Source organism: Oncorhynchus masou, chromosome 30 (assembly GCF_036934945.1).
Source record: "Oncorhynchus masou masou isolate Uvic2021 chromosome 30, UVic_Omas_1.1, whole genome shotgun sequence".
Classification (NCBI taxonomy): Eukaryota; Metazoa; Chordata; class Actinopteri; order Salmoniformes; family Salmonidae; genus Oncorhynchus; species Oncorhynchus masou.
Genome location: NC_088241.1, coordinates 22,693,975 through 22,720,295, shown reverse-complemented (window position 1 = coordinate 22,720,295; position 26,321 = coordinate 22,693,975). Strand labels below are relative to the sequence as shown.

Here is a 26,321-nt window from a genome sequence, read left to right as displayed (position 1 = left end):
AAAAACACTTTTGGTAGAAGGTGGTCTATACATTCCAATAAGGGTCAAATACATTTGGTGAGATAGTGTAACGTTTAGGCCAATACATTCTAGTTCATTATCACATGACCACTCAATTTGTTTACATCTGATATGTTCTTTTTTTAATATATTTTTATTTTGTTTTTTTACCCCTTTTTCTCCCCAATTTCATGGTATCCAATTGTTGTAGTAGCTACTATCTTGTCTCATCGCTTCAACTCCCGTACGGGCTCGGGAAAGACAAAGGTTGAAAGTCATGCGTCCTCCGATACACAACCCAACCAGCCGCACTGCTTCTTAAACACAGCGCACATCCAACCCGGAAGCCAGCCGCACCAACGTGCCGGGGGAAACACCGTGTACCTGGCAACCTTGGTTAGCGCGCACTGCGCCCGTCCCGCCACAGGAGTCGCTGGTGCGCGATGAGACATCCCATTGAACGGTATTACTTTAATTACAAAAATCAGTTAATAAAAAAATATATATAAAATACTTGTAAAAAGTATAAAATAAAACTTTGCCTAGCTGCTCCATCCATATTGTTAACCAACGTAAGAATCAGTTCTCTCACCCCCCCCCCCAAAAAAATTTATAACACAATTCAACAATTTTTATACCCCTCCAGTACGTGCTCATTTCCATTGTTAGTGCATTAATAATTGAGTCAACCAATTACAAACAGTTGGAAATCAATTGTGGACACAAACTAATTTTCGCGCAAAAGTGTAATTTAAAAAATCGATTGAACTGACCTGCAACTGTGCTCGGATTGAGCTGGTTGAAATGTGCTCAAACGAGGGAGTACAAGCACACGATGGTCACGTATCAAGTTATATATGAAGCCAGGCCAGCCTATAGATACATGAGGTGGGTGGGGCAATCTGAGCCATGAGTGCACAAGACATTTAAGTGTGCATACAAGTTACACAGACCCCTCTGAATGGAATGTGCTCAGCTCGCGTATTGTGATCGATAACACGTATTTCTAGTCAGAGAAAGAATGTTTCTTTATTGGTAATTAATAAGTTTGTCCTATACATGCAATGTATGTTGTATCCCTAATGAAACAGAAACAGACCGTGTTTGGTCGATGTGGTTGCGTTTGAGGTTCCCACGTTTTTATTTCGGTTTATAGTTGATTAATTGATTGACTGTTGTTGGAGTATTGCTTTCGTTGACTGAAGATAGGTTATTGGCCCAACGAGCAACAGACATACATTTAGCACACAAATGGTTAGTTTAGTGCTCTGCTGCGTAGGCTAGTTGTATGTAGTTGAACTCTAGTCTAACGGGAGCCTGATTGGTGTCACACTTTTGGCCCCTTGTCTAATGCCATGGTGATGGAAGACAGAAGCTATACATTATTATAAACTGGGTGCTGATTGGCTGACAGCCATGGTATATCAGACTGTATACCACTGGTATGACAAAACATTTATTTTTACTGCTATAATTACGTTGGTAACCAGTTTATAATAGCAATAAGGAACCTCAGGGGTTTGTGGTATGTGGCCAATATACCACGGCTAAGGGCTGTATCCAGGCACTCCACATTGCGTTGTGCATAAGAACAGCCCTTAGCTGTGGTATATTGGCCATATACCACACCCCCTCATGCCTTATTGCTTAAATAGACCTAAATACATTTGGAATGTTCATATCCATTCCTCTTGTCAACACTATCCTAGAACAAATAGCAGAACTCTTAGAACCCCCCACCGAATTTGTTCTCCTTGTGAGAAACTTCCCCACCCCCTCCTCCTCCCAGCTAGTCCATTTATCCGGAGGCTGCATTCATTGTTGCTGGGGATTTTAACAAGGCTAATCTGAAAACAAGACTCCCTAAATTTTATCAGCATATCGATTGAACAACCAGGGGCGGAAAAACCTTGGATCACTGTTACTCTAACTTCCGGGACGCATATAAGGCCCTGACCGCCCCCCTTTCGGAAAAGCTGACCACGACTCCATTTTGCTGATACCTGCCTACAGAAAAAAACTAAAAAAAGAAGCTCCCACGCTGAGGTCTGTCCAACGCTGGTCCGACCAAGCTGACTCCACACTCCAAGACTGCTTCCATCACGTGGACTGGGACATGTTTCGTATTGCGTCAGATAACAACATTGACGAATACGCTGATTCGGTGTGCGAGTTCATTAGAACGTGCGTTGAAGATGTCGTTCCCAAAGCAACGATTAAAACATTCCCTAACCAGAAACCGTGGATTGATGGCAGCATTCGCGTGAAACTGAAAGCGCGAACCACTGCTTTCAATCAGGGCAAGGTGTCTGGTAACATAACTGAATACAAACAGTGCAGCTATTCCCTCCGTAAGGCTATCAAACAAGCTAAGCGTCAGTACAGAGACAAAGTAGAATCTCAATTCAACGGCTCAGACACAAGAGGCATGTGGCAGGGTCTACAGTCAATCACGGACTACAGGAAGAAATCCAGCCCAGTCACGGACCAGGATGTCTTGCTCCCAGGCAGACTAAATAACTTTTTTGCCCGCTTTGAGGACAATACAGTGCCACTGACACGGCCTGCAACGGAAACATGCGGTCTCTCCTTCACTGCAGCCGAGGTGAGTAAAACATTTAAACGTGTTAACCCTCGCAAGGCTGCAGGCCCAGACGGCATCCCCAGCCGCGCCCTCAGAGCATGCGCAGACCAGCTGGCTGGTGTGTTTACGGACATATTCAATCAATCCCTATACCAGTCTGCTGTTCCCACATGCTTCAAGAGGGCCACCATTGTTCCTGTTCCCAAGAAAGCTAAGGTAACTGAGCTAAACGACTACCGCCCCATAGCACTCACTTCCGTCATCATGAAGTGCTTTGAGAGACTAGTCAAGGACCATATCACCTCCACCCTATCTGACACCCTAGACCCACTCCAATTTGCTTACCGCCCAAATAGGTCCACAGACGATGCAATCTCAACCACACTGCACACTGCCCTAACCCATCTGGACAAAAGGAATACCTATGTGAGAATGCTGTTCATCGACTACAGCTCGGCATTCAACACCATAGTACCCTCCAAGCTCGTCATCAAGCTCGAGACCCTGGGTCTCGACCCCGCCCTGTGCAACTGGGTACTGGACTTCCTGACGGGCCGCCCCCAGGTGGTGAGGGTAGGTAACAACATCTCCTCCCCGCTGATCCTCAACACTGGGGCCCCACAAGGGTGCGTTCTGAGCCCTCTCATGTACTCCCTGTTCACCCACGACTGCGTGGCCACGCACGCCTCCAACTCAATCATCAAGTTTGCGGACGACACAACAGTGGTAGGCTTGATTACCAACAACGACGAGACGGCCTACAGGGAGGAGGTGAGGGCCCTCGGAGTGTGGTGTCAGGAAAATAACCTCACACTCAACGTCAACAAAACTAAGGAGATGATTGTGGACTTCAGGAAACAGCAGAGGGAACACCCCCCTATCCACATCGATGGAACAGTAGTGGAGAGAGTAGCAAGTTTTAAGTTCCTCGGCATACACATCACAAACTGAATTGGTCCACTCACACGGACAGCATCGTGAAGAAGGCGCAGCAGCGCCTCTTCAACCTCAGGAGGCTGAAGAAATTCGGCTTGTCACCAAAAGCACTCACAAACTTCTACAGATGCACAATCGAGAGCATCCTGGCGGGCTGTATCACCGCCTGGTACGGCAACTGCTCCGCCCTCAACCGTAAGGCTCTCCAGAGGGTAGTGAGGTCTGCACAACGCATCACCGGGGCAAACTACCTGCCCTCCAGGACACCTATACCACCCGATGTTACAGGAAGGCCATAAAGATCATCAAGGACATCAACCACCCGAGCCACTGCCTGTTCACCCCGCTATCATCCAGAAGGCGAGGTCAGTACAGGTGCATCAAAGCTGGGACCGAGAGACTGAAAAACAGCTTCTATCTCAAGGCCATCAGACTGTTAAACAGCCACCACTAACATTGAGTGGCTGCTGCCAACACACTGACACAACTCCAGCCACTTTAATAATGGGAATTGATGGGAAATGATGTAAATATATCACTAGCCACTTTAAACAATGCTACCGTATATAATGTTACTTACCCTACATTATTCATCTCATATGCATACGTATATACTGTACTCTATATCATCGACTGCATCCTTATGTAATACATGTATCACTATCCACTTTAACTATGCCACTTTGTTTACATACTCATCTCATATGTATATACTGTACTCGATACCATCTACTGTATCTTGCCTATGCTGCTCTGTACCATCACTCATTCATATATCCTTATGTACATATTCTTTATCCCCTTACACTGTGTATAAGACAGTAGTTTAGGAATTGTTAGTTAGATTACTTGTTGGTTATTACTGCATTGTCGGAACTAGAAGTACAAGCATTTCGCTACACTCGCATTAACATCTGCTAACCATGTGTATGTGACAAATAAAATTTGATTTGATTTAGTCCCATTTGGGTAGTCACCCTCAAATAACTGCTAGTAGGCCTATGTGTATAGCTTAACGTTTGTCTTTTGAGGATGCCATCCCCTCACCCTTCATGCTCGTCACATGAACTCAGCGGATGAGGTTTGCAGGGTGGAGATGGACTACCATCCCTTGTGATGTCTCGCTAGTTGTTTTTTCATAACATATTTACAGTGGATGTTTCTTTTCAGTTGAAAAGTCTGCTTTCACATTGTTTTCATGTTAATTCCCGTTTCTTGTCCATTAAGTGCCTCCTGACTATTGGGAATTCCAATAGGCCTACAGTATTTGAAAAGGGCACACCAGTCCAATGTGAGACCTGCGCGATAGAGAGCACCTTCACTATCCCTTACCAGAATGACAGGAGTGTGAAATCCTCATCTGTTCATTTTGATACACGACACACAGGCCAACCCCTCATATAGACAGCATCAAGGCCACATTTTTCAATGTTTTGCTTCTTTGCTGACTGTTTGTACAGTCCTCCGCTGACTCAGGTTTGTACTGTATAGGCTTGTGTTGTCGATAGCGACACTCACAGGTTTACATATTTTTGCCAGTGGAGCGAGTGTTGTCTGTGTATGACATCCCACTGTAGGGAGAGGCACATCATACACTCTCCTATTTGGTTGAAAAGATATAGCCACTTGCTTCGGCTATTTTTCCTAATTCCCACATTGGAATGGGGAGGCTATCCTTCTAATTTACCAAAATGTGTTAGAGCCTAGCCATGCTGATGTTGCAAAGTTTGGGATGCAAATGGTTGGATGTATAATAACTCTAAGTACAATGCATGTAAATTGAAAACACTAACAGGTCTCTCCTTCTGTCAATTCTAAAGTGCTGGAGATAAGAAAGCCATCTGGTGGACAGGCAAGCCACTGACTAAAGTACCTTAATTCTGATCAGACCCTGCCCTCTATTGGAGGCTAAAAGATATCACACTGATGTCTCATGTCAAATTGAAATCTAGTCAGATTCTAGTGCATTCGGGAACGTATGCATCTCTGCAGCACTCCACCAATCAGGCCTTTATGACAGAGTGGCCAGAGGGAAGGCACATGACAGCCTGCTTTGAGTTTGCCAAAAGGACTCTCAGACCATGATAAACAAGATTATCTGGGCTGATGAAACCAAGAGTGAAATCTTTGGCCTGCATGACAAATGTCACGTCTGGAGGAAACCTGGCACCATCACGCTGTGGGGATGTTTTTGAGCAGCAGGGACTGGGAGACCCAGTCCTGAGGGAAAGATGAACGGAGAAAAGTACAGAGATCCTTGATGAAAACCTGCTCCAGAGTGGTCAGGACCTCAGACTGTGGCAAAGGTTCACCTTCCAACAGGACAACGACCCTAAGCACACAGCCTAGACACACGGCTTCCGGACAAGTTTCTGAATGTTCTTGAGTGGCCCAGCCAAAGGCCGAACATGAACCCTATCGAACATCTCTGGAGAGACCTGAAAATAGCTGTGCAGCAACACTCCCCATCCAACCTGATAGAGCTTGAGAGGGTCGGCAGAAAAATCCAAATACAGGTGTGCCAAGCTTGTAGCGTCATACCCAAGAAGACTCTAGGCTGTAATAACTGCTAAGGTACTTCAACAAAGTACTGAGTAAAGGGTCTGAAGACTTACACTACCATTCAAAAGTTTGGGGTCACTTAGAAATGTCCTTGTTTTTTAAAAGAAAAACAATTTTTTTCTGTCAATTAAAATAACATCAAATTGATCAGAAAGAGTAGACATGGTTAATGTAGTATATGACTATTGTAGCTGGAATCAGCTGATTTTTAATGGAATATCTAGTCGTACAGGAGGCCCATTATCAGCAATCATCACTCCTGTGTTCCAATGGCACGTTGTGTTAGCTAATCCACGTTTATAATTTTAAAAGGCTAATTGATCATCAGAAAACCCTTTCGTAATTATGCTAGCACAGCTGAAAACTGGCATTCTTTAGACTAGTTGAGTGTCTGGAGCATCAGCATTTGAAAATTGGCCAAAAACAAATACCTTTCTTCTGAAACTCACCAGTCTATTCTTGTTCTGAGAAATTAAGGCTATTCCATGCGAGAATTTGCCAAGAAACTGAAGATCTTGTACAACGCTGTGTACTACTCCCTTCAAAGAACAGCGCAAACTGGCCCTAACCAGAATAGAAAGAGGAGTGGGAGGCCCCGGTGCACAACTGAGCAAGAGGACAAGTACATTGGAGTGTCTAGTTTGAGAAAGACGCCTCACAAGTTTTCAACTGGCAGCTTCATTAAATAGTACCTGCAAAACACCTCCGGGATGCTGGCTTTCTAGGCAGAGTTCCTGTATTATTGGCCAGTCTGAGATATTGCTTTCTCTTTGCAACTCTGCCTAGAAGGCCTGCATTCTGGAGTCACCTCTTCACTGTTGACATTGAGACTGGTGTTTTGCAGGTACTATTTAATGGAGCTGCTCCTTGAGGACTTGTGAGGCGTCTGTTTCTCAAACTAGACACTAATATACTTGTCCTCCATTTTAGAATAAGGCTGTAATGCAACCATGTGTAAAAAGTCAAGTGGCCTGAAATACAGTGCCTTGCGAAAGTATTCGGCCCCCTTGAACTTTGCGACCTTTTGCCACATTTCAGGCTTCAAACATAAAGATATAAAACTGTATTTTTTTTGAAGAATCAACAACAAGTGGGACACAATCATGAAGTGGAACAACATTTATTGGATATTTCAAACTTTTTTAACAACTCAAAAATTGGGCGTGCAAAATTAATACTTTGTAGCGCCACCTTTTGCTGCGATTACAGCTGTAAGTCGCTTGGGGTATGTCTCTATCAGTTTTGCACAGAGAGACTGAAATTATTTCCCATTCCTCCTTGCAAAACAGCTCGAGCTCAGTGAGGTTGGATGGAGAGCATTTGTGAACAGCAGTTTTCAGTTCTTTCCACAGATTCTCGATTGGATTCAGGTCTGGACTTTGACTTGGCCATTCTAACACCTGGATATGTTTATTTTTGAACAATTCCATTGTAGATTTTGCTTTATGTTTTGGATCATTGTCTTGTTGGAAGACAAATCTCCGTCCCAGTCTCAGGTCTTTTGCAGACTCCATCAGGTTTTCTTCCAGAATGGTCCTGTATTTGGCTCCATCCATCTTCCCATCAATTTTAACCATCTTCCCTGTCCCTGCTGAAGAAAAGCAGGCCCAAACCATGATGCTGCCACCCCCATGTTTGACAGTGGGGATGGTGTGGTCAGGGTGATGAGCTGTGTTGCTTTTACGCCAAACATAACGTTTTGCATTGTTGCCAAAAGGTTCAATTTTGGTGTCATCTGACCAGAGCACCTTCTTCCACATGTTTGGTGTCTCCCAGGTGGCTTGCGGCAAACTTTAAACAACACTTTTTATGGATATCTTTAAGAAATGGCTTTCTTCTTGCCACTCTTCCATAAAGGACAGATTTGTGCAATATACGACTGATTGTTGTCCTATGGACAGATTCTCCCACCTCAGCTGTAGATCTCTGCAGTTCATCCAGAGTGATCATGGGCCTCTTGGCTGCATCTCTGATCAGTCTTCTCCTTGTATGAGCTGAAAGTTTAGAGGGACGGCCAGGTCTTGGTAGATTTGCAGTGGTCTGATACTCCTTCCATTTCAATATTATCGCTTGCACAGTGCTCCTTGGGATGTTTAAAGCTTGGGAAATCTTTTTGTATCCAAATCCGGCTTTAAACTTCTTCACAACAGTATCTCGGACCTGCCTGGTGTGTTCCTTGTTCTTCATGATGCTCTCTGCGCTTTTAACGGACCTCTGAGACTATCACAGTGCAGGTGCATTTATACGGAGACTTGATTACACACAGGTGGATTGTATTTATCATCATTAGTCATTTAGGTCAACATTGGATCATTCAGAGATCCTCACTGAACTTCTGGAGTTTGCTGCACTGAAAGTGAATAATTTTGCACGTCCAATTTTTCAGGTTTTGATTTGTTAAAAAAGTTTGAAATATCCAATAAATGTCGTTCCACTTCATGATTGTGTCCCACTTGTTGATTCTTCACAAAAAAATAGTTTTATATCTTTATGTTTGAAGCCTGAAATGTGGCAAAAGGTCGCAAAGTTCAAGGGGGCCAAATACTTTCGCAAGGCACTGTATAACCCCTAAACCATGCACTACCTTTATGGGCATCAAAGGGATGGCTTGGTTAGGCCTCAATATTGTAATCCAAGTGGATGGATTTTATCTATGTATTTTTCTTACAGGAAGGAGAGCCCCAGGTGACTAGGTCTGGGGTTCCCCATGAGGAAACAGTTGCTGTCCCTGCCCAATAGTAAAGTATCATATCTAGAAAACGTGTGGATTAGTGCAAACTAGCATGTCAACAACTGTGACAAAGAATGTTTGCTGAATAATGATGTCTAAATTAAGCAAAAATAGCCTTTTTATCATTTTATTCAAGAACATTTAAAATTTCATAGGCGTCACAATAGCTCTTTCCACTGTTTTTACAGAACAATTTAATAAAATAAACAATAGAACAAATGATTAAGTTCACATTATTAATTTTGTGTGTTGACCTAATACAAGTTAGTGATTACTTTCAAACGGTGTCTTTTGTCTCCTGAATGAGAAGATCTGATGTTGATTCAAAACATTTGGTATGTAATTAATTCATATTACTTGTACAATAAAAAACTAAAAGGAGTGGCAAAAACCCTATTCCTCTTAAACATTTTAGAAACACACTTTAGCTGCCTTTAATGTTTAGATTTATGTTGGAAAATAACATTCAGCAGTAAAAAAACAAAACAGGGGTAGAAGTTTTTTCTGTGTGGTTTTTAAAACTTTGACTGGATATGGACGGTATTCATTTAAACAAGGCATAAAAAATGGATATGAACGTGACAACCCCTTGGGAACAGCTTCATTACGTCAAATGTAAGCCCACAATGAACTATAAATGATATCTTTTAATATAAAAAAAACTTGGTAAAAAATACTTATTTTAAACTGTACAGTCACCAAGTACACAGAATGATCACAACTTCAAACAGTTCTTCATTTGGCGTCTCCAGCGGCTTCAACCTTCGCCTAGAAATGGGAGGGAAATGGACTTATTTCAGACCTACAAAAATAACAAAAAACCTGTTTGTATGCCATAAGAAAGTTACTGTTGAGCAGTTATTTTCAAGAGAATAGAAAATAAGAAACTAACTAAATACGTATATTTAAGTGCATCTAACCCCATAGGCCCACTGTATTGTTGTTGTGAATATAACCCCCCCCCCCCCCCCAAAAGATGAGTTATTTTTGTTCAAATCGATTCAATTACATGCACTAACTTATGCCAGCAGGGCAGAAAGCAAATAGATTACATAGCATCCAGAGGTTCTATGTAATAACAGCTTAATAACAATTTCCACAGAACTGCTTGGTTAATATCATTCCACAATTCACACATAATTGAGTTGAGCGCCCATCAAATAAGTAATGCATGTAGATAGAATGAATCACATCCCCATTAAGGGACACTGTGGTTTATTTGTGGTAAGGGTGACTGATGGATTGCAGATAGTCATGTACAGCTTCAAGCGAAACCAAATCTAAACCCTAATGGGGGAGAAGAATCACATTGAATAGATAGCAAACAGATCCTTTCAGGACAAACCTCAGCCTTGGCATCACCGTTCTCAGCTGCCTTCTTTCCTTTGACTGGCTTCTGAAGAAGAAAAAACACGTTTGCCACTGTTGACTATTGAAAGAGTAAGTGGATTCTCTCCCCTCTCACTTCCTTCAAGATGTTATGCATCTTGTCAAATGCCCAGCAGCGCCAAATATTTGAGATTCTTTTTCTGATGCTTTCCCTCATGTGGCTGTTAAACAATATAATAAATAGGACAGCTGAGTTGATGCCAAAGGTCATGAATCAATAACGCTTAGGCTAAGAGTTAACACAAGTTTAACTTTATTAATAGACAGATTAAACAAATATTTAACATACTTTGGGTGCTGCCGCTTTTTTGGGTTTGGCAGCCGGCTTTGGCGCAGGTCTCTGCAAAATAGGAAATAAGATGGTAATTAGTGTAAGTAAGACATGAGTTTGCAATAAAAAGAAATGTACAGATCCTAAAGTATCCTATGTCAATGGTACTACTTACAGATGACAAACGTGCTGAACGTCTTGCAGGCTGAAAAAGAAACACGTTACATATCTAGCAATGACTCAGTTATTACTATAACGATCCCACTTTAAACAACCTACAACTTTTAATGAATACAGATGATATAGATGTAGCCGCAAATTTCAATTCATAAGCAAATGTCATGCGTTATAAAGGGGTTCAAAGATGTAATGGCACATTTGACAAAGCACCAACCTTTCATATCACCCTTTATGTATATAGGTTTTAACAAATTATCCGTGAAGCATTTTTATAGACCTAATTGCTCAAGACTTTATGAACATCCTATACAGCATTTATAAGTTGAAGTTCAGTTAAAGTGTAAAAATTACAACAAATACACAAGCTAACAGTTTAGAATTAATATTGTGAATATTTGTATGCGTACCTCATCTCCCTTGGTAGCACTCTGAAAACAAGAAAAAGCAGAAGGAACATCTTTAGAAACTGGGAGGCAATTAATTCAGAAAGCAAATTTTAAATACGCTGAATAATAAATAAATGTAGCTAATGTATCATAGTACAGCATTGGTCCTTTTCAAAAAAGCAAGATAACTGGAGCAGGTGTTATGTCCATTGTTGCCCTCTCTTATTCTATGGAGGGCCCCTTTGATCAAAATGAAGCATCACATTCCCAGAAAACATGCTGGGCTTTTGTATAATGTATATTTTGCACAACGGATTACATACACCACAGTGGGCGAGAGAGCCATACATTTATGACCTACATTTCCGCTGTTCTTGGCCACTTCTGACTTCGAAGGAATTCCCGCGCATATTCAAATTCAAATCTGTCCTGTCACAACAGTCGGGCGCGCTTGGCACTTCCTTTGTTTTGCGTCAATTCGCGCTCGACAGCCGTCAACAAGATGAAGTTCGCGCTCAATAAATCTACCTAGCAACATTATTTCGACGAAGTTAATGCGGCTAAAGATGCAGTGATGTGTTTAATTTTTTAAAATATGTATATATATATTTTTTTTAAACTTTGAGGTTCAACGATAAACCCAATAGAAAAGGTCATTGAAAAGCCCCCGCGCATATGCTGCTTGTGCATTCACATTAGAGATGCTAACTAATGTTGGCTATGCAAAGATGGCAGCCTGACGTTGAAATTGGCAGTGCCAGGGTAAATGGACTGAACTTAACGTTAAAAACTCCAGCTAATGTTAGTTGGGGGGAAAATTCATTAGCAATGAATTAGTATTAGCTGGTAAAGTAGAGGATTCATATGATTGCATTTAAGCGTTGCGTCGGGTGCAAACTATTGAAAACCACCAAGCATCTTTTCCCACCAATTTTTGTGGCTCACTGATTCAAGCCTGCCTCAAAATGACGAGAAAACTAGACACCAAGATGCTCACAGGCATCACATTGAACTACACATATTAATAGTTAAATCGTTTATATGTATGAAATATCTCAGTTGAGCCCCGCGAGCTTCTGCACAACTTCCAAGAAGCACCAAGCGCGTGATGCACAAATCGTACTTAGCTTTTGAGTGCATGGACTAGTCATAGGTATGCTCAATGTAGGACGAATAATCGTAATATATATGGTTAATATCTGTACACCTGATTTCTTATGTAATTGTATTTTTTTTTAGGAATATATTTATGACTGCGTTGAGGGGATGACCCATTTTGCCGCCATTTCTAAACGACGACATACAGTACTGATGAAGAGACCAAATGCAATTTAAAAACGCCAAGATGCAAGCAAAAAATAATAATACAAATATATTTGTTAGCCGTAAAATTAAGGATTCCTTACCTTTCTTTTAGGCATGTTGATGATTGTTCGGGAATTGCAACACAATTTTCTTTTTTTTCTTTTTTTAATGTGAGTTGTTGGCTATCTCACTAAGCTCTTCTAGCCACGTTAGCAATGCAACAATGGTGAATGTAAAATAATGACCGAATGTAAAATATAAGATAGAAACCGGTTTGAACCAGTTTTTATATTTTAAGTCATACATTGGATGAAAACAAATCACGTGCTTGTGGGCGTCTCCATTATCTTAAAGAGATAGCGCATGATAAATACCACGGCTGTAACAAGGTGGCGTGGTTTCTGCAGCAAAGACAGTACAGCATAGGGAGAAACTGCTTCTCCAATCAAAATCCCCGATCACGCTTGTAGGCGATGTCATGGAGACGTTGGCTTGCTAAACTCATGCGCAGAAACACAATCTTGTCTCAGGTTTGTCTCGCGTCGAACTGCGCATTTTGCCGCCATCAAATCAAAGGCACCCCTTCCATTATAAAGTAGTTTTTTTGACAAATGTAAACGTGTCAGTTGGTCAATTTCACGAAGTTGGGGTAATAACATGTTCAACTACTTAATACGTTTATAGGTTGTACCTACATTTCCAGAAAATGAACAGCTAAAGAAGAATGTTTCACTACTCTTTTGACATCTCTAACCCAAAACCCGCATTGTCTGCTTGATCTGCTTCACAAGCATTCCCGGCAGTCTCGCGATGTTGCCCCTCTGGGTTTAGAAACTTTGTGTCTGCAGTGTGCATCACCCCGTCAATGATACCATATAAAACAGACTATAAAAAGTTTTTAAAAAATCATCCATTCGGATGTACAATTTGTTATGAATATAAGTAATGTAATGAACATTACACTGAATTAACAATCACGTTTATTCAGCAAGATAAAGAAACCTGGTAAAAATATAGTTCTTTTACATGTCAAATATGGGCATCCATGGCCATAACAGTTATTGCACAATGACATTCATTGAAAATTTGACTTGACCAGTCCAGCACACATACACTATAAACTCAGCAAAAAAAGAAACGTCCCCTTTTCAGGACCCTATCTTTCAAAGATAATTCGTAAAAATCCAAAAAGACTTCACAGATCTTCATTGTAATGCGTTTAAACACTGTTTCCCATGCTTGTTCAATGAACCATAAACAATTGATAAACATGCACCTGTGGAACGGTCGTTTAGACACTAACAGCTTACAGACGGTAAGCAATTAAGGTCACAGTTAAGAAAACTTAGGACACTAAAGAGGCCTTTTAACTGACTCTGAAAAACACCAAAAGAAAGATGCCCATGGTCCCTTCTCATCTGCATGAACGTGCCTTAGGTATGCTGCAAATGTGGCCAGGGCAGTAAATTGCAATGTCCAAACTGTGAGACACCTAAGACAGCGCTACAGGGAGGCAGGACGGACAGCTGATCGTCCTTGCAGTGGCAGACCACGTGGAACAACACCTGCACAAGATCGGTACATCCAAACGTGACACCTGCGGGACAGGTACAGGATGGCAACAACAACTGCACAGGGTACACCAGGAATGCACAATCACTCCATTGATGCTCAGACTGTCCGCAATAGGCTGACAGAGGCTGGACTGAGGGCTTGTAGGCCTCTTGTAAGGCAGGTCCTCACCAGACATCACCAGCAACAATGTCGCCTATGGGCACAAACCCACCGTCACTGGACCAGACAGGACTGGCAAAAAGTGCTCTTCACTAACGACTCGCGGTTTTGTCTCACCAGGGGTGATGGTCGGATTCGTGCTGGTCATCGAAGGAATGAGCGTTACACCGAGGCCTGTACACTGGAGCGGGATCGATTTGAAGGTGGAGGGTTTGTCATGGTCTGGGAGGTGTCACAGCATCATCGGACGGAGCGTGTTGTCATTGCAGGCAATCTCAAAGCTTTGCGTTACAGGGAATACATCCTCCTCCCTCATGTGGTACCATTCCTGCAGGCTCATCCTGACATGACCCTCCAGCATGACAATGCCACCAGCCATACTGCTCGTTCTGTGCGTGATTTCCTGCAAGACAGGAATGTCAGTGTTCTGCCATGGCCAGCTAAGAGCCCGGATCTCAATCCCATTGAGCACGTCTGGGACCTGTTGGATCGGAGGGCTAGGGCCATTCCCCCCAGAAATGTCCGGGAACTTGCAGGTGCCTTGGTGGAAGAGTGGGGTAACACCTCACAGCAAGAACTGGCAAATCTGGTGCAGTCCATGCAGAGGAGATGCACTGCAATACTTAATGCAGCTGGTGGCCACACCGGATACTGACTGTTACTTTTGACCCCCTCCTTTGTTCAGGGACACATTATTCCATTTCTGTGGAAATTGTTCAGTTTATGTCTCAGTTGTTTAATCTTGTCATCTTCATACAAATATTTACACATGTTAAGTTTGCTGAAAATAAAAGCAGTTGACAGTGAGAGGATGTTTATATACACAAAAGTATCTGGACACTCCTTCAAAACTGGAGTCGGCTATTTCAGCCACAACCATTGTTGACAGCTGTATTAAAATCGAGCACACAGCCATGCAATCTCCATAGACAAACATTGGCAGTAGAATGGCCTTACTGAAGAGCTGTGACTTGCAACGTTGTACAATTCAGTTTGTCAACTTTCTACCCTGCTTGAGCTGCCCTGGTCAACATGAAGTATTGTTATTGTGAAGTGGAAACGTCTAGGAGCAACAACGGCTCACAAATCACACTTCACCATCTGGCAGTTGGACAAACTAATCTGGGTTTGGCAGAACTGTAAAGGTTGGAGAAATAATGGTCGGGGGCTGTTCTTCATGGTTCAGGCTCGGCCCCTTAGTTCCAGTGAAGGGAAATCTTATGGCTACAGCATATGACATTCTAGACGAGTCTGTGCTTCCAACTTTGTGGCAACAGTTTGGGGAAGGCCTTTTCCTGTTTCAGCATAACAATGCCCCCATGCACAAATCGAGGTCCATACATAAATGGTTTGTCGAGATCAGTGTGGAAGAACATGACTGGACTGCACAAAGACCTGACCTCAACCCCATCGAACGCCAACTTCAAGACAGGCCTAATCGCCCTACATCAGTACCCAACCTCACTAATGCTCTTGTGGCTGAATGGAAGCAAGTCCACGCAGCAATGTTCCAACATCTAGTGGACAGTCTTCCCAAAAGAATGGAAGCTGTTATAGCAGCAAAGGGGGACCTCCATGTTTTTAAAATTTTTATTTAACTAGGCAGGTCAGTAAATAACAAATTCTTATTTACAATGACGGCCTAGGAACAGTGGCTTAAGTGCCTTGTTCAGGAGCAGAACAACAGATTTTTACCTTGTCAGCTCGGGGATTCGATCTAGCAACCGTTTCAGTTACGGGCCCAACACTAACCACTAGGTTACCTGCCGCATATTAACGCCCATGAGTTTGAAATGAGATGTTCGACGAGCAGTTGTCCACATACTTTTGGTCATGTAGTGTAGCTGGTGCTGTGGTAAATGGTTGCCTCCGATGTGTATCTTCTCTGGGAGCGAGTACTCAGATTTCATTGTGAATATCAATCCAACAAGAATATCTATGGCATGCATTTGACAGACAGATTTTACAGAACTTATATAATTATTAGCTCTTTACCAGACTTCTCTTTTTATTAGACTTTGATCAGACTTCTCTTTTAGAATATACACATAAATATCCCACATACAGCCCCATAGGGGTAAAATCACTCATACAAAATAAGAAGTTTAAAACCACTCAGCCCTTTAGGGAAGAGGAAGAGAGATGGGATTGCTCCCCCAATTCAGGATGGGGAGCATTATGTTCCTCTCATCCCCTCTTTATGCCAGAGCAGCTTGGCTGGTTAAGTCAGTAAGGAAGGAGTCTCTCTTGTGCTGGAGTGCACCAAGGAAGTCCTGAACCCGTTCCTCTCGGCTGGCAGTGTAGTTGAGCAGTGCTTCCTTTCCATTGCCGTGGTGATGTAGGAGGTCTGCTAAACAGGCCCGGTCTGCCTCATGCTGCTGTAGGGCCTGTCCCTCTCTGTGTTGATCTCTGGCTTTCTGCAGCATACATAGGGATCAGTCATTCAAGCAGATCACAGTGTTCCATACAACACAGTAGTTTACTACAGGTATTCAGATGATCCTTCTAATGAATTCTCGCTCAATTCTGTAAATGCAACTTGAAAGAATGTGGCAAAAGTGCACACACTTTTAGAGATTGGATAAATATCATACGGTGGAATGTACTGTATGTGGGGGATGAATGAAGGAAAGAGAGAGATCATACCTGAAGAGGTCTGTGATTGAGCTGATACTGCAGAATGGCTTCACACAGGTTCCAGAAGGAGTACTCTGGCCACAGAACTGACTGGAACACTAAGCAGGAGTGGGACGTCTGCAGAAATAGCACAGACAAAAAAAATATTCAATTTCTGTCTGCAGCGTTCTATAAACATTTCACCCCACTGAATAATCCCCATGGGTAACACCAGACAGCCAACATTTACAAAGAATAAGTCACGAGGTAGTGGGGGAGGCAGCTAAACCAGAGGGTCCATTGTCTATCAGGAAAGTCACTGAACAGGAAGTAGGTCTTGTCCTTACCAAAGAGGATGCTAGGCAAGAGGCTAATCTCATTAGCATTCAACATCACGCTGGAAACAGTAAGGAGTGTCTTTCTCCTTACCTGCCACAGCAGGAAGTCACTGAGTCGCACCTCTCCAGACGTGCGAATGAGCAGGTCAGGATTGGGAGAGTTACTGCTGTACAGACACCGACTCAGCAGGGCCTCCGACACATCACTGGACACAACAACCAAGACAAGACATGGGAAAGGAGCAGAAAAAACAATTCAGAAAAAAAATCTAGATCTGTGATTATGCAAATATAACAATTATATTTGAGAGGGCCATGAATGCACTCTTATGTAATATTCCTCTTCTGAATCTCTGTTGAAGTAGTTTACCTGGATTTGATAAGTCCCTGCTCCACACCCCAAGCCATCTCTCTGACGGCATTAGCGATTTCATGTCTTGAGGTGTAGGCAAAGCACACGTTCAGAAAGCATCTGTTGGCAAAAGAGGGTGGGCCGTTAATGAATGAGTTATTACAGCTGTAAGTAGCCACTCCTGAAGACATCTTAGATGACTGAACAGAGAAGCCCATGTGTTGTTTTACGCATAGAGAAATTGCATTGCATTATAAACAACTGCAGTCCAGCATCTGCAGTAAACCTTGACACATTTGTCAAAACGGCAATGTTTTTCAGATGGCTGCACACAAGCTCACAGCCACCTCAGAAACGTGAGGAGCAGCAGGAAGATGAGATGGCGATGCCTACTTGTTATGAGTCCTGGTGGCCACCACAGCCCGGGCTATGTGCTGCTGCAGGTCCAGAGGCAGTAGTGTCAGGTCTCCCAACACCCGGATGCACACCCCATGCTTCTCCAGGTTATCCCTGGATTGGAAGAGAGCCCCAAAAAGAACAGATGATAAATAAAACTGTTGCCAGCCAAAATGACCCCATTGTAAAATAATTTATGGAAATACCAGTCGGTCTATAGGTTAATTTGCATAATTATGTGGAATTAAATTGGTGTGTGTATTTTCGTTAGTCGTCATGTATCTTATTAATTCAACAACTACCACACGCACACAGTATAAAGATACTATTTTGAGAGGGATGTCTCCTACGACTACTCAGCTGGTTGCTGCATTTCTAAGCCCATTCCATGCGCAACAATTCGAAATGCAAACCTAGGTAAAAAAATAAATATAAAATATATTTCTCAACAGACATTTGAAGCGCGCCTCCCATTCAGCATGTAAGTGCAGGCAACAGGATATCAGCGATTCAACATGTAAGCTGGAGGCAGTATGCATTTTGAAAACATACTTAAAAAAATTAACTCTGCATGTTTTACTTCATATTATGAGGCACACCGCCATCCGGGTTTGGCCGGGGTAGGCCATCATTGTAAATAAGAATTTGTACTTAACTGACGTGCCTAGTTCAATAAAAGTAAAAAAAATAAATACACATAAAAGATTCCTGCAATGTAGCATATAGCCACAATCAGACCATGGAAACGTGGAGGCAATTCTTTTACAAATATTTTATAGACAGCGCGTGATTTTCAAGTTTGGGGAAGCTTACAATTTATCCAACCATTTCTACCAATTCTGATTTTTATGTGCGCATTTTCATTTAACAGTTTCATTTCAATAATAACGCTTTCGTTTCTCAAAATCATCCAAATCTAAAATTAAAATGATAAAAATCTAAGTTAAAATTCTACTAATGCGAGAGCACCAGCCTCTGCCATATGGACACATTGATGATCCATTGGCAGCTAATTCACTGGGTCTGGCCCGAAGCTTTCGCTAGTGAACTTGCAACATCTTATCAACTAGCCTATTCCAGGCCCTTAGAGTTTCCCACGCTCGCGAGACAGCTGCTTTTGCCTAAGGGAAAAGTGTTCAGGTGTTTTATGAAGTTAGAACTGGATATATGGGCTCATCTGATCATTATATTTTGCTATTTCACACCGACACTTGGTGATTATCGAGGGAAGGATTGTTTAAAACAGCCTCCTGTGAGGAACTATAGTTTTAGTAGTCTTTATTATCATTAGCAATGGATATTAAACTATTTCGTTGACTTTGATATATTTCTATATTTACCCCCCCCACTTTTTTGTCTCAACATTTTAAATTATACCCAAGACACTTTATCTTCACACATATTTTAGATGCTTTTCACTGACAACCACAACTCAATATTCAGCAAGGCCTATTTCCACGCTCACTGCCCACAGTGATTGAGTCCCAAATAGGCATATTTGATATGAAACAATCAACAGCAATTTTTTAATGATCCTCGATTCCTCTGCGGCTAAGTCATGCTTTCTGGTGAAGTATTTTGAATGATTTGTATTAATTTCTGTATAGACAGGAGCAGTTTATATAATTTGGGCACATTTACTTCCCTAGTCATAGCTCCAGTAAATTTCTCAAATGGCCGGTGAATTTAAATCTTCCAGGTCACGTTGTCTGGCGCCAAGTGACACCCTGGGCCAATTACTGAGACATCCTCCTTGTCGAGATTGTAAGGTAGCTATGCTGCTTTCTCTCCCACTCACTGGGTCTCCAACACCCTATACATCTTTAATGGAAGCACTCTGGTTCCTCGGATCTGACACTCACTGTTCTTCTAGCAGTCTGATGAACTTCTGCTTGGCCAGCTCCATGAGGCCGTCCACCTCGTCTTTAGACCGCTTGAAGTTCTCGATGCTGAAGGCGTACACGGTGACCTCATGGATGCTCAGGTTCAGGCACCAGCGTAGTGTCTAGAGGAAGGAGCCACCAAGGTTGATCACCAGTAAAGCCAACATGAGAGTAGAATGTACAGTGGGGAGAACAAGTATTTGATAACACTGCTGATTTTTCAGGTTTCCTACCTACAAAGCATGTAGAGGTCTGTAATTTTAATCATAGGTACACTTCAACTGTGAGAGATGGAATCAAAAACAAAAATCCAGAAAATCACATTGTATGATTTTTAAGTAATTCATTTGCATTTTATTGCATGACATAAGTATTTGATACATCAGAAAAGCAGAAGTTAATATTTGGTACAGAAACGTTTGTTTGCAATTACAGAGATCATACGTTTCCTGTAGTTCTTGACCAGGTTTGCACACACTGCAGCAGGGATTTGGGCCCACTCCTCCATACAGACCGTCTCCAGATCCTTCAGGTTTCAGGGCTTTCGCTGGGCAATACGGACTTTCAGCTCCCTCCAAAGATTTTCTATTGGGTTCAGGTCTGGAGACTGGCTAGGCCACTCCAGGACCTTGAGATGCTTCTTACGGAGCCACTCCTTAGTTGCCCTGGCTGTGTGTTTCGGGTCGTTTTCATGCTGGAAGACCTAGCCATGACCCATCTTCAATGCGCTTACTGAGGGAAGGAGGTTGTTGGCCAAGATCTCGCGATACATGGCCCCATCCATCCTCCCCTCAATACGGTGCAGTCGTCCTGTCCCCTTTGCAGAAAAGCATCCCCAAAGAACGATGTTTCCACCTCCATGCTTCACGGTTGGGATGGTGTTCTTGGGGTTGTGCTCATCCTTCTTCTTCCTCCAAACACGGCGAGTGTAGTTTAGACCAAAAAGCTCTATTTTTGTCTCATCAGACCACATGATTTTAATCCACAACGGCGTAGTGTTTTACTAATGGTTTTATTTGAGACTGTGGTCCCAGCTCTCTACAGGTCATTGACCAGGTCCTGCCATGTAGTTCTGGGCTGATCCCTCACCCTCCTCATGATCATTGATGCCCCACCAGGTGAGATCTTGCATGGAGCCCCAGACCGAGGGTGATTGACCGTCATCTTGAACTTCTTCCATTTTCTAATAATTGCGCCAACAGTTGTTGCCTTCTCACCAAGCTGCTTGCCTATTGTCCTGTTGCCCATCCCAGCCTTCTGCAGGTCTACAATTTAACCCGGATGTCCTTACACAGCTCTCTGGTCTTGGCCATTGTGGAGAGGTTGGAGTCTGTTTGAGTGTGTGGACGGGTGTCTTTTATACAGGAAACAAGTTCAAACAGGTGCAGTTAATACAGGTAATGAGTGGAGAACAGGAGGGCTTCTTAAAGAAAAACTAACAGGTCTGTGAGAGCTGGAATTCTTATTGGTTGGTAGGTGATCAAATACTTATGTCATGCAATAAAATGCAAATTAATTACTTAAAAATCATACAATGTGATTTTCTTTTGAGATTCCGTCTCTCACAGTTGAAGTGTACCTATGATAAAAATTACAGACCTCTACATGCTTTGTAAGTAGGAAAACCTGCAAAATCGGCAGTGTATCAAATACTTGTTCTCCCCACTGTATTTATAATGTATTTGGTGACAGTCCTATACAAATACATGTTATGATGGTAATGGTGAAGAATATGGTTGAAGTGCAGTTGCCTACTTGTGAAAGCTCATGCAAAAGAGACAGCATGAATGAGAACAACTATGATAGAACGAACAATAACTACATCATGACATGACACCGATGTCCCCTGGGAACCTCACCTCTGCCAGTTTGTCAAAACCCTGTGTGTGTCCCTCCTGGCGCTCCACCTGACGCTTGCGGGCGTAGCGCCGGTTGCCATCCATGATAAAGGCCACATGTTTGGGCATCGGGCCAGCCTGGGAGAGACCAGGGGGTGGAATTCCGTACAGATAGAACCATATTACATATCATGAAAATGTGGTTGTGATTTCATTCATTCAAATATCCTCAGAAGGGATTCATTTGCAAATAGTTAGTCATACCTTCAGTATGTTGGCTGAGAGCTTCTCAATGAGGTTCAATTCACCTTCCCTTATCCACGACATATTTAAACTCTGACACCCCTGTGGAGATATATGCATTACATACATTAGAGATACACATAAACATACCTATAAACACGCAATTTATGAACAAGGTTAGCCGTTAGGCTTGTATGACAAATCCAGCAGTCCCTGGTTTGTATAGCCATGGGCTGCACGAGACACAGTAGTGAGAGGTATGTAGCATAGTTACATATAGAGCATAGGCCAAGTTAAGTGGGGTGCAACAACAAACGTAACAGCAGTGCATTCATCGACAGTTAGTAGGATAAGGTCGAGGCCACTACTTTCTAGTCTTGAGCTGTGCTACAGGGGACTTTTACCACATACCAGACGTACAGGGAGGTGTAAAATGATTGGCACCCTTGATAAAGAAGAGCAGAAGTGACTGTATAAAATAAATAATTCAAATACTGAGCTATATTGTATGCTCCAAAAAATTGGGAAATTATATAATTTTATACTAACACAATTGCTCGGAGAAAGCTATTTTGTTTAACAAGTAATATTTTTTTTTCTCAATAAAAAGGTAGGGGTCAAAATGATTGACACCCCAGTTGTGAATACCTTTCAATACCTCAACTTGTGGGGATAATGGCACGGAGCCCTTTTTGGAGAAGACATTGGGAGGGATCTTAGACCATTCCTCCATACATAATCCTTCCAGATCCTTGATATCCTTTGTCTGCACATATGGACTGCCCTCATCAATAGACCCCCACAGTGGAGGTGTCATAATACCTCGAGGTCAAACAGGGAAATGGTTCAGAGCAAAACGATTGGAACCATTTCCCTGTTTGACCTCTAGGATTTTGGGTATTATGACTCATACTGTGGTACTCTATTAAAACCACAGGTTTTCAAATGGGGTTTATGTCCAGAGACTGAGATGTCCATTGCAAAATAGATTTTCTGGTCAATTAACCATTTCTTTGTGGATTTTGAAGTCTGGTTGGGGTTATTGTCTTGTTGGAAGATTCACTTGCAGCCAAGTTAACCTCCTGGAAGAGGCAACCAGGTTTTGCTGTTGACCTTAACAAGGAAGCAGTGGAAGCAAAATAGCCCCATAACATCAAAGACCCACCACCACATTTTACCATAGGGGTTATTTTCTACTTATGCATTATCATTTAGACACCAAACCCACCACTAGTGTGTGTGGCCAAAGAGCTCTATTTTCATGTCGTCCAACAAATGTAAATGCCTTGAGTTTGCTAAACAGCACTGGCACTTGGATTGGAACAGATGCTTTGGTCCAATGACATGAGCATAGAGCTATTTGGTCACGCACACACCAGTGGTGGGTTTGCCGTAATGTTGTCATGATAACAGAATTTTGACTTTGTTCGATACCAGGTTTTAGTGTCACGACACTCGATACTATCGCGATACTTGCTACCAAAACGATACCACGGCAAAACAAGAAGGCATATTAGCCAAAGTCACAGAATGGCACTTGATCCAGACAGATCTTCTGAGTTCAATATCATTACATTTTAAAATGTTTCATTTCAATTTTTCAAAGACAGCCATGCCAGCATTAACACAGGGCTCTCCAACCCTGTTCCTGGAGAGCTACTGTCCTGTAGGTTTTTTGCTCCAACCTTAACCTAGCGCAAATGATTCTAATAATTAGCTGGTTGATAAGCTGAATCAGGTTAGTTGCAACTGATGTTGGACGGAAAACCTATAGGATGGTAGCTCTCCAGGAACAGGGGTGGAGAGACCTGCATTAATGAATCAATGATAGTATACAATCAATTTGACTTTGTTTTTACCAATCTAACTACAAAACAACATAATGGTAATCATTTATTTGAATTGTAAATCACAATTGATAAACTGGGTAAATCAAGATGTAGTCTAGGCCTATTCACAATACAGGTGAATGCATATTCAATAGGAGTGTGTGCATGCATTGAGTTAATTGATTTTACCCTTTATTTAACCAGGTAGGCTAGTTGAGAACAAGTTCTCATTTACAACTGCAACCTGGCCAAGATAAAGCATAGCAGTGTGAACAGACAACACAGAGTTACACATGGAGTAAACAATAAACAAGTCAATTACACAGTAGAAAAAAATTGTCTATATACATTGTGTGCAAAAGGCATGAGGAGGTAGATGAATAATTACAATTTAGTCACAGGCAGCAGAGAACTGGAAGAAAAGGCGGCCAAATGAGGTGTTGGCTTTAGGGATGATCAGTGAGATACACCTGCTGGAGTGCGTGCTACAGGTGGGTGTTGCCATCGTGACCAGTGAACTGAGTTAAGGGGGAGCTTTACCTAGCATGGACTTGTAGATGACCTGGAGCCAGTGGGTCTGGCAACAAATATGTAGCGAGGGCCAGCCGACTAGAGCATACAGGTCGCAGTGGTGGGTGGTATAAAGTGCTTTAGTAACAAAAAGGATGGCACTGTGATAAACTGCATCCAGTTTGCTGAGTATTGGAAGCTATTTTCTAGATGACATCGCCGAAGTAGAGGATCGGTAGGATAGTCAGTTTTACTAGGGTAAGTTTGGCGGCGTGAGTGAAGGAGGCTTTGTTGCGGAATAGAAAGCCGACTCTAGATTTGATTTTAGATTGGAGATGTTTGATATGAGTCTGGATGGAGAGTTTACAGTCTAGCCAGACACCTAGGTACTTAAAGATGTCCACATATTCTAGGTCAGAACCATCCAGGGTGATGATGCTAGTCGGGCGTGCAGGTAGCGAATGGTTGAAAAGCATGCATTTGGTTTTACTAGCGTTTAAGAGCAGTTGGAGGCCACGGAAGGAGTGTTGTATGGCATTGAAGCTTGTTTGGAGGTTAGATAGCACAGTGTCCAAGGAAGGGCCAGAAGTATACAGAATGTTGTCGTCTGCGTATAGGTGGATCAGGGAATCGCCCGTTAAAGGGTTAATGAAAGGGTTTGCTAAAAGGGTTAAGGTTATGCTTAGCTAACATGCAAAGTAGCTCAAAAGTAATAAGTAGCTGATAATTAGCTAAAATTGTCCATGATGAGATTCGAACACCCATCCACCTCAACCTTGTATATAGACTCCCCTTTTTTTTCTACTGTGTTATTGACTTGTTAATTGTTTACTCCATGTGTAACTCTGTGTTGTCTGTTCACACTGCTATGCTTTATCTTGGCCAGGTCGCAGTTGTAAATGAGAACTTGTTCTCAACTAGCCTACCTGGTTAAATAAAGGTGAAAAAAAAAATAAATAAAAAATAAAAAACCAACCACCCTGCTCTCGTTTTTTCCTACCTTATGTAACCATACCAAACATAACATCATACTAATTTGAGTGTCCTGGATTCATGTCTAGTCTATGAGACCAGCCTGAGCTACTGGTATCTTATTGCATTGTAAAGTGTTCTAGCCTGTAATGAACAGTGTTTTGTGAACAGTAACTAACAGTTGCAACATTTCTAAATGCTGTGTTGCATTATTTAAGTGTGTTAACTTGTGTGAAGCATAAGTGTGGCGATAACGTGATGCAGCCAAGACTCCCAGTGAGTGCAGTGGTTCCGCAGGACAGGCTCGAGCGAGCAATGAGTAAGTGAAGCAGGCATCAGCTGCCCTGATAGACAGACTTGTTCCTCTCTCAATCAGTAGATGACATGAGACAATTTATATAAGTACCGAATGTTTAAAACAATTATAGTACCTTTTTTCATGTTCTAGTTTTTTTTAAGTACAGAAGTTTCAGTTTACCGTGCAACACTAGTTTGGCGTCAATGAGAATGCATCAGCAGAATATATTTTATTTTTACCTTTATTTAACAGTTCGGTTACTGGCCAAACGCGCCTACCGGCCAGGCTACCAGAACTAGGGAGTCAATCATGTTGACCCTTGCCTTTTTGAGAAAAACATGTGTTACTTGTTAAACAAAATGTATTTCTCTGAGCATTTGTATTAGTATATAATAATATAATTTACAAAAAATGTTGAGCATACAATATAGCTCAATATTTGAATTATATATTTTAGAGCCATTTCTGCTTATCTTTATGGGTGTTAATGATTTCGTACCCCACTATCTGATTAGTTCTGATACACACGCCACTAGTCTCCATGCATGCATGCATAAACGGGATATATTTAACAATTAATATTCTGATAACTAGCTATATGACTATGCATCTCTGATTCATGTAGATCAAGTCTGGGATAGCTACATAGTTATCATAGCTACCTACGGTAGCTAGCTAACACAACTCAATCAAACCGGACAGGGAGCGATAACCAATGATGAACACTGTTTGAAATGTACAAAGCAATTGCACTTCGCACTAAAATGGTCGATTTCATTCATATTGTTGAAAGAGATCATGAATTATGAGCCGTATTATTTTTTACATATTTCACAAACCTTCCAACTCACAGTTTAAGATGACGTCCCCTTCCTTATTCGACGGAGTGACGTATTCAAAAGACCGACCATTTCCTGGAACTGTTAGTACAGATTTCTATGCATGTGGATTGACAGGAAAGTTGTTCG

General features: G+C 42.1%; 1 protein-coding gene across 4 annotated transcripts; it reads right to left on the bottom strand.

The window, feature by feature from the left end:
• Positions 1-8,924: 8,924 nt before the first annotated feature.
• Positions 8,925-26,307, bottom strand: LOC135522374 (dehydrodolichyl diphosphate synthase complex subunit DHDDS-like). 4 transcript variants are annotated; one of them, XM_064948560.1, is made up of 14 exons: positions 26,193-26,307; positions 21,766-21,846; positions 21,523-21,639; positions 19,643-19,785; positions 17,778-17,894; positions 17,403-17,504; positions 17,124-17,238; positions 16,725-16,832; positions 12,446-16,495; positions 11,061-11,081; positions 10,649-10,678; positions 10,492-10,542; positions 10,159-10,209; positions 8,925-9,581 (listed from the first exon to the last, which is right to left on the bottom strand). In XM_064948560.1, the coding sequence occupies exons 2-9, from the start codon at positions 21,826-21,828 to the stop codon at positions 16,277-16,279; spliced, it is 984 nt and encodes a 327-aa protein (XP_064804632.1). In that variant the 5' UTR covers positions 21,829-21,846; positions 26,193-26,307; the 3' UTR covers positions 8,925-9,581; positions 10,159-10,209; positions 10,492-10,542; positions 10,649-10,678; positions 11,061-11,081; positions 12,446-16,276. The 4 variants fall into 4 exon arrangements, with proteins under 4 accessions (XP_064804632.1, XP_064804634.1, XP_064804631.1 ...); XM_064948562.1 differs by having other exon boundaries at positions 8,925-9,615; positions 26,205-26,307; XM_064948559.1 differs by having other exon boundaries at positions 26,205-26,307.
• Between the last annotated feature and the right edge of the window lie 14 nt (positions 26,308-26,321).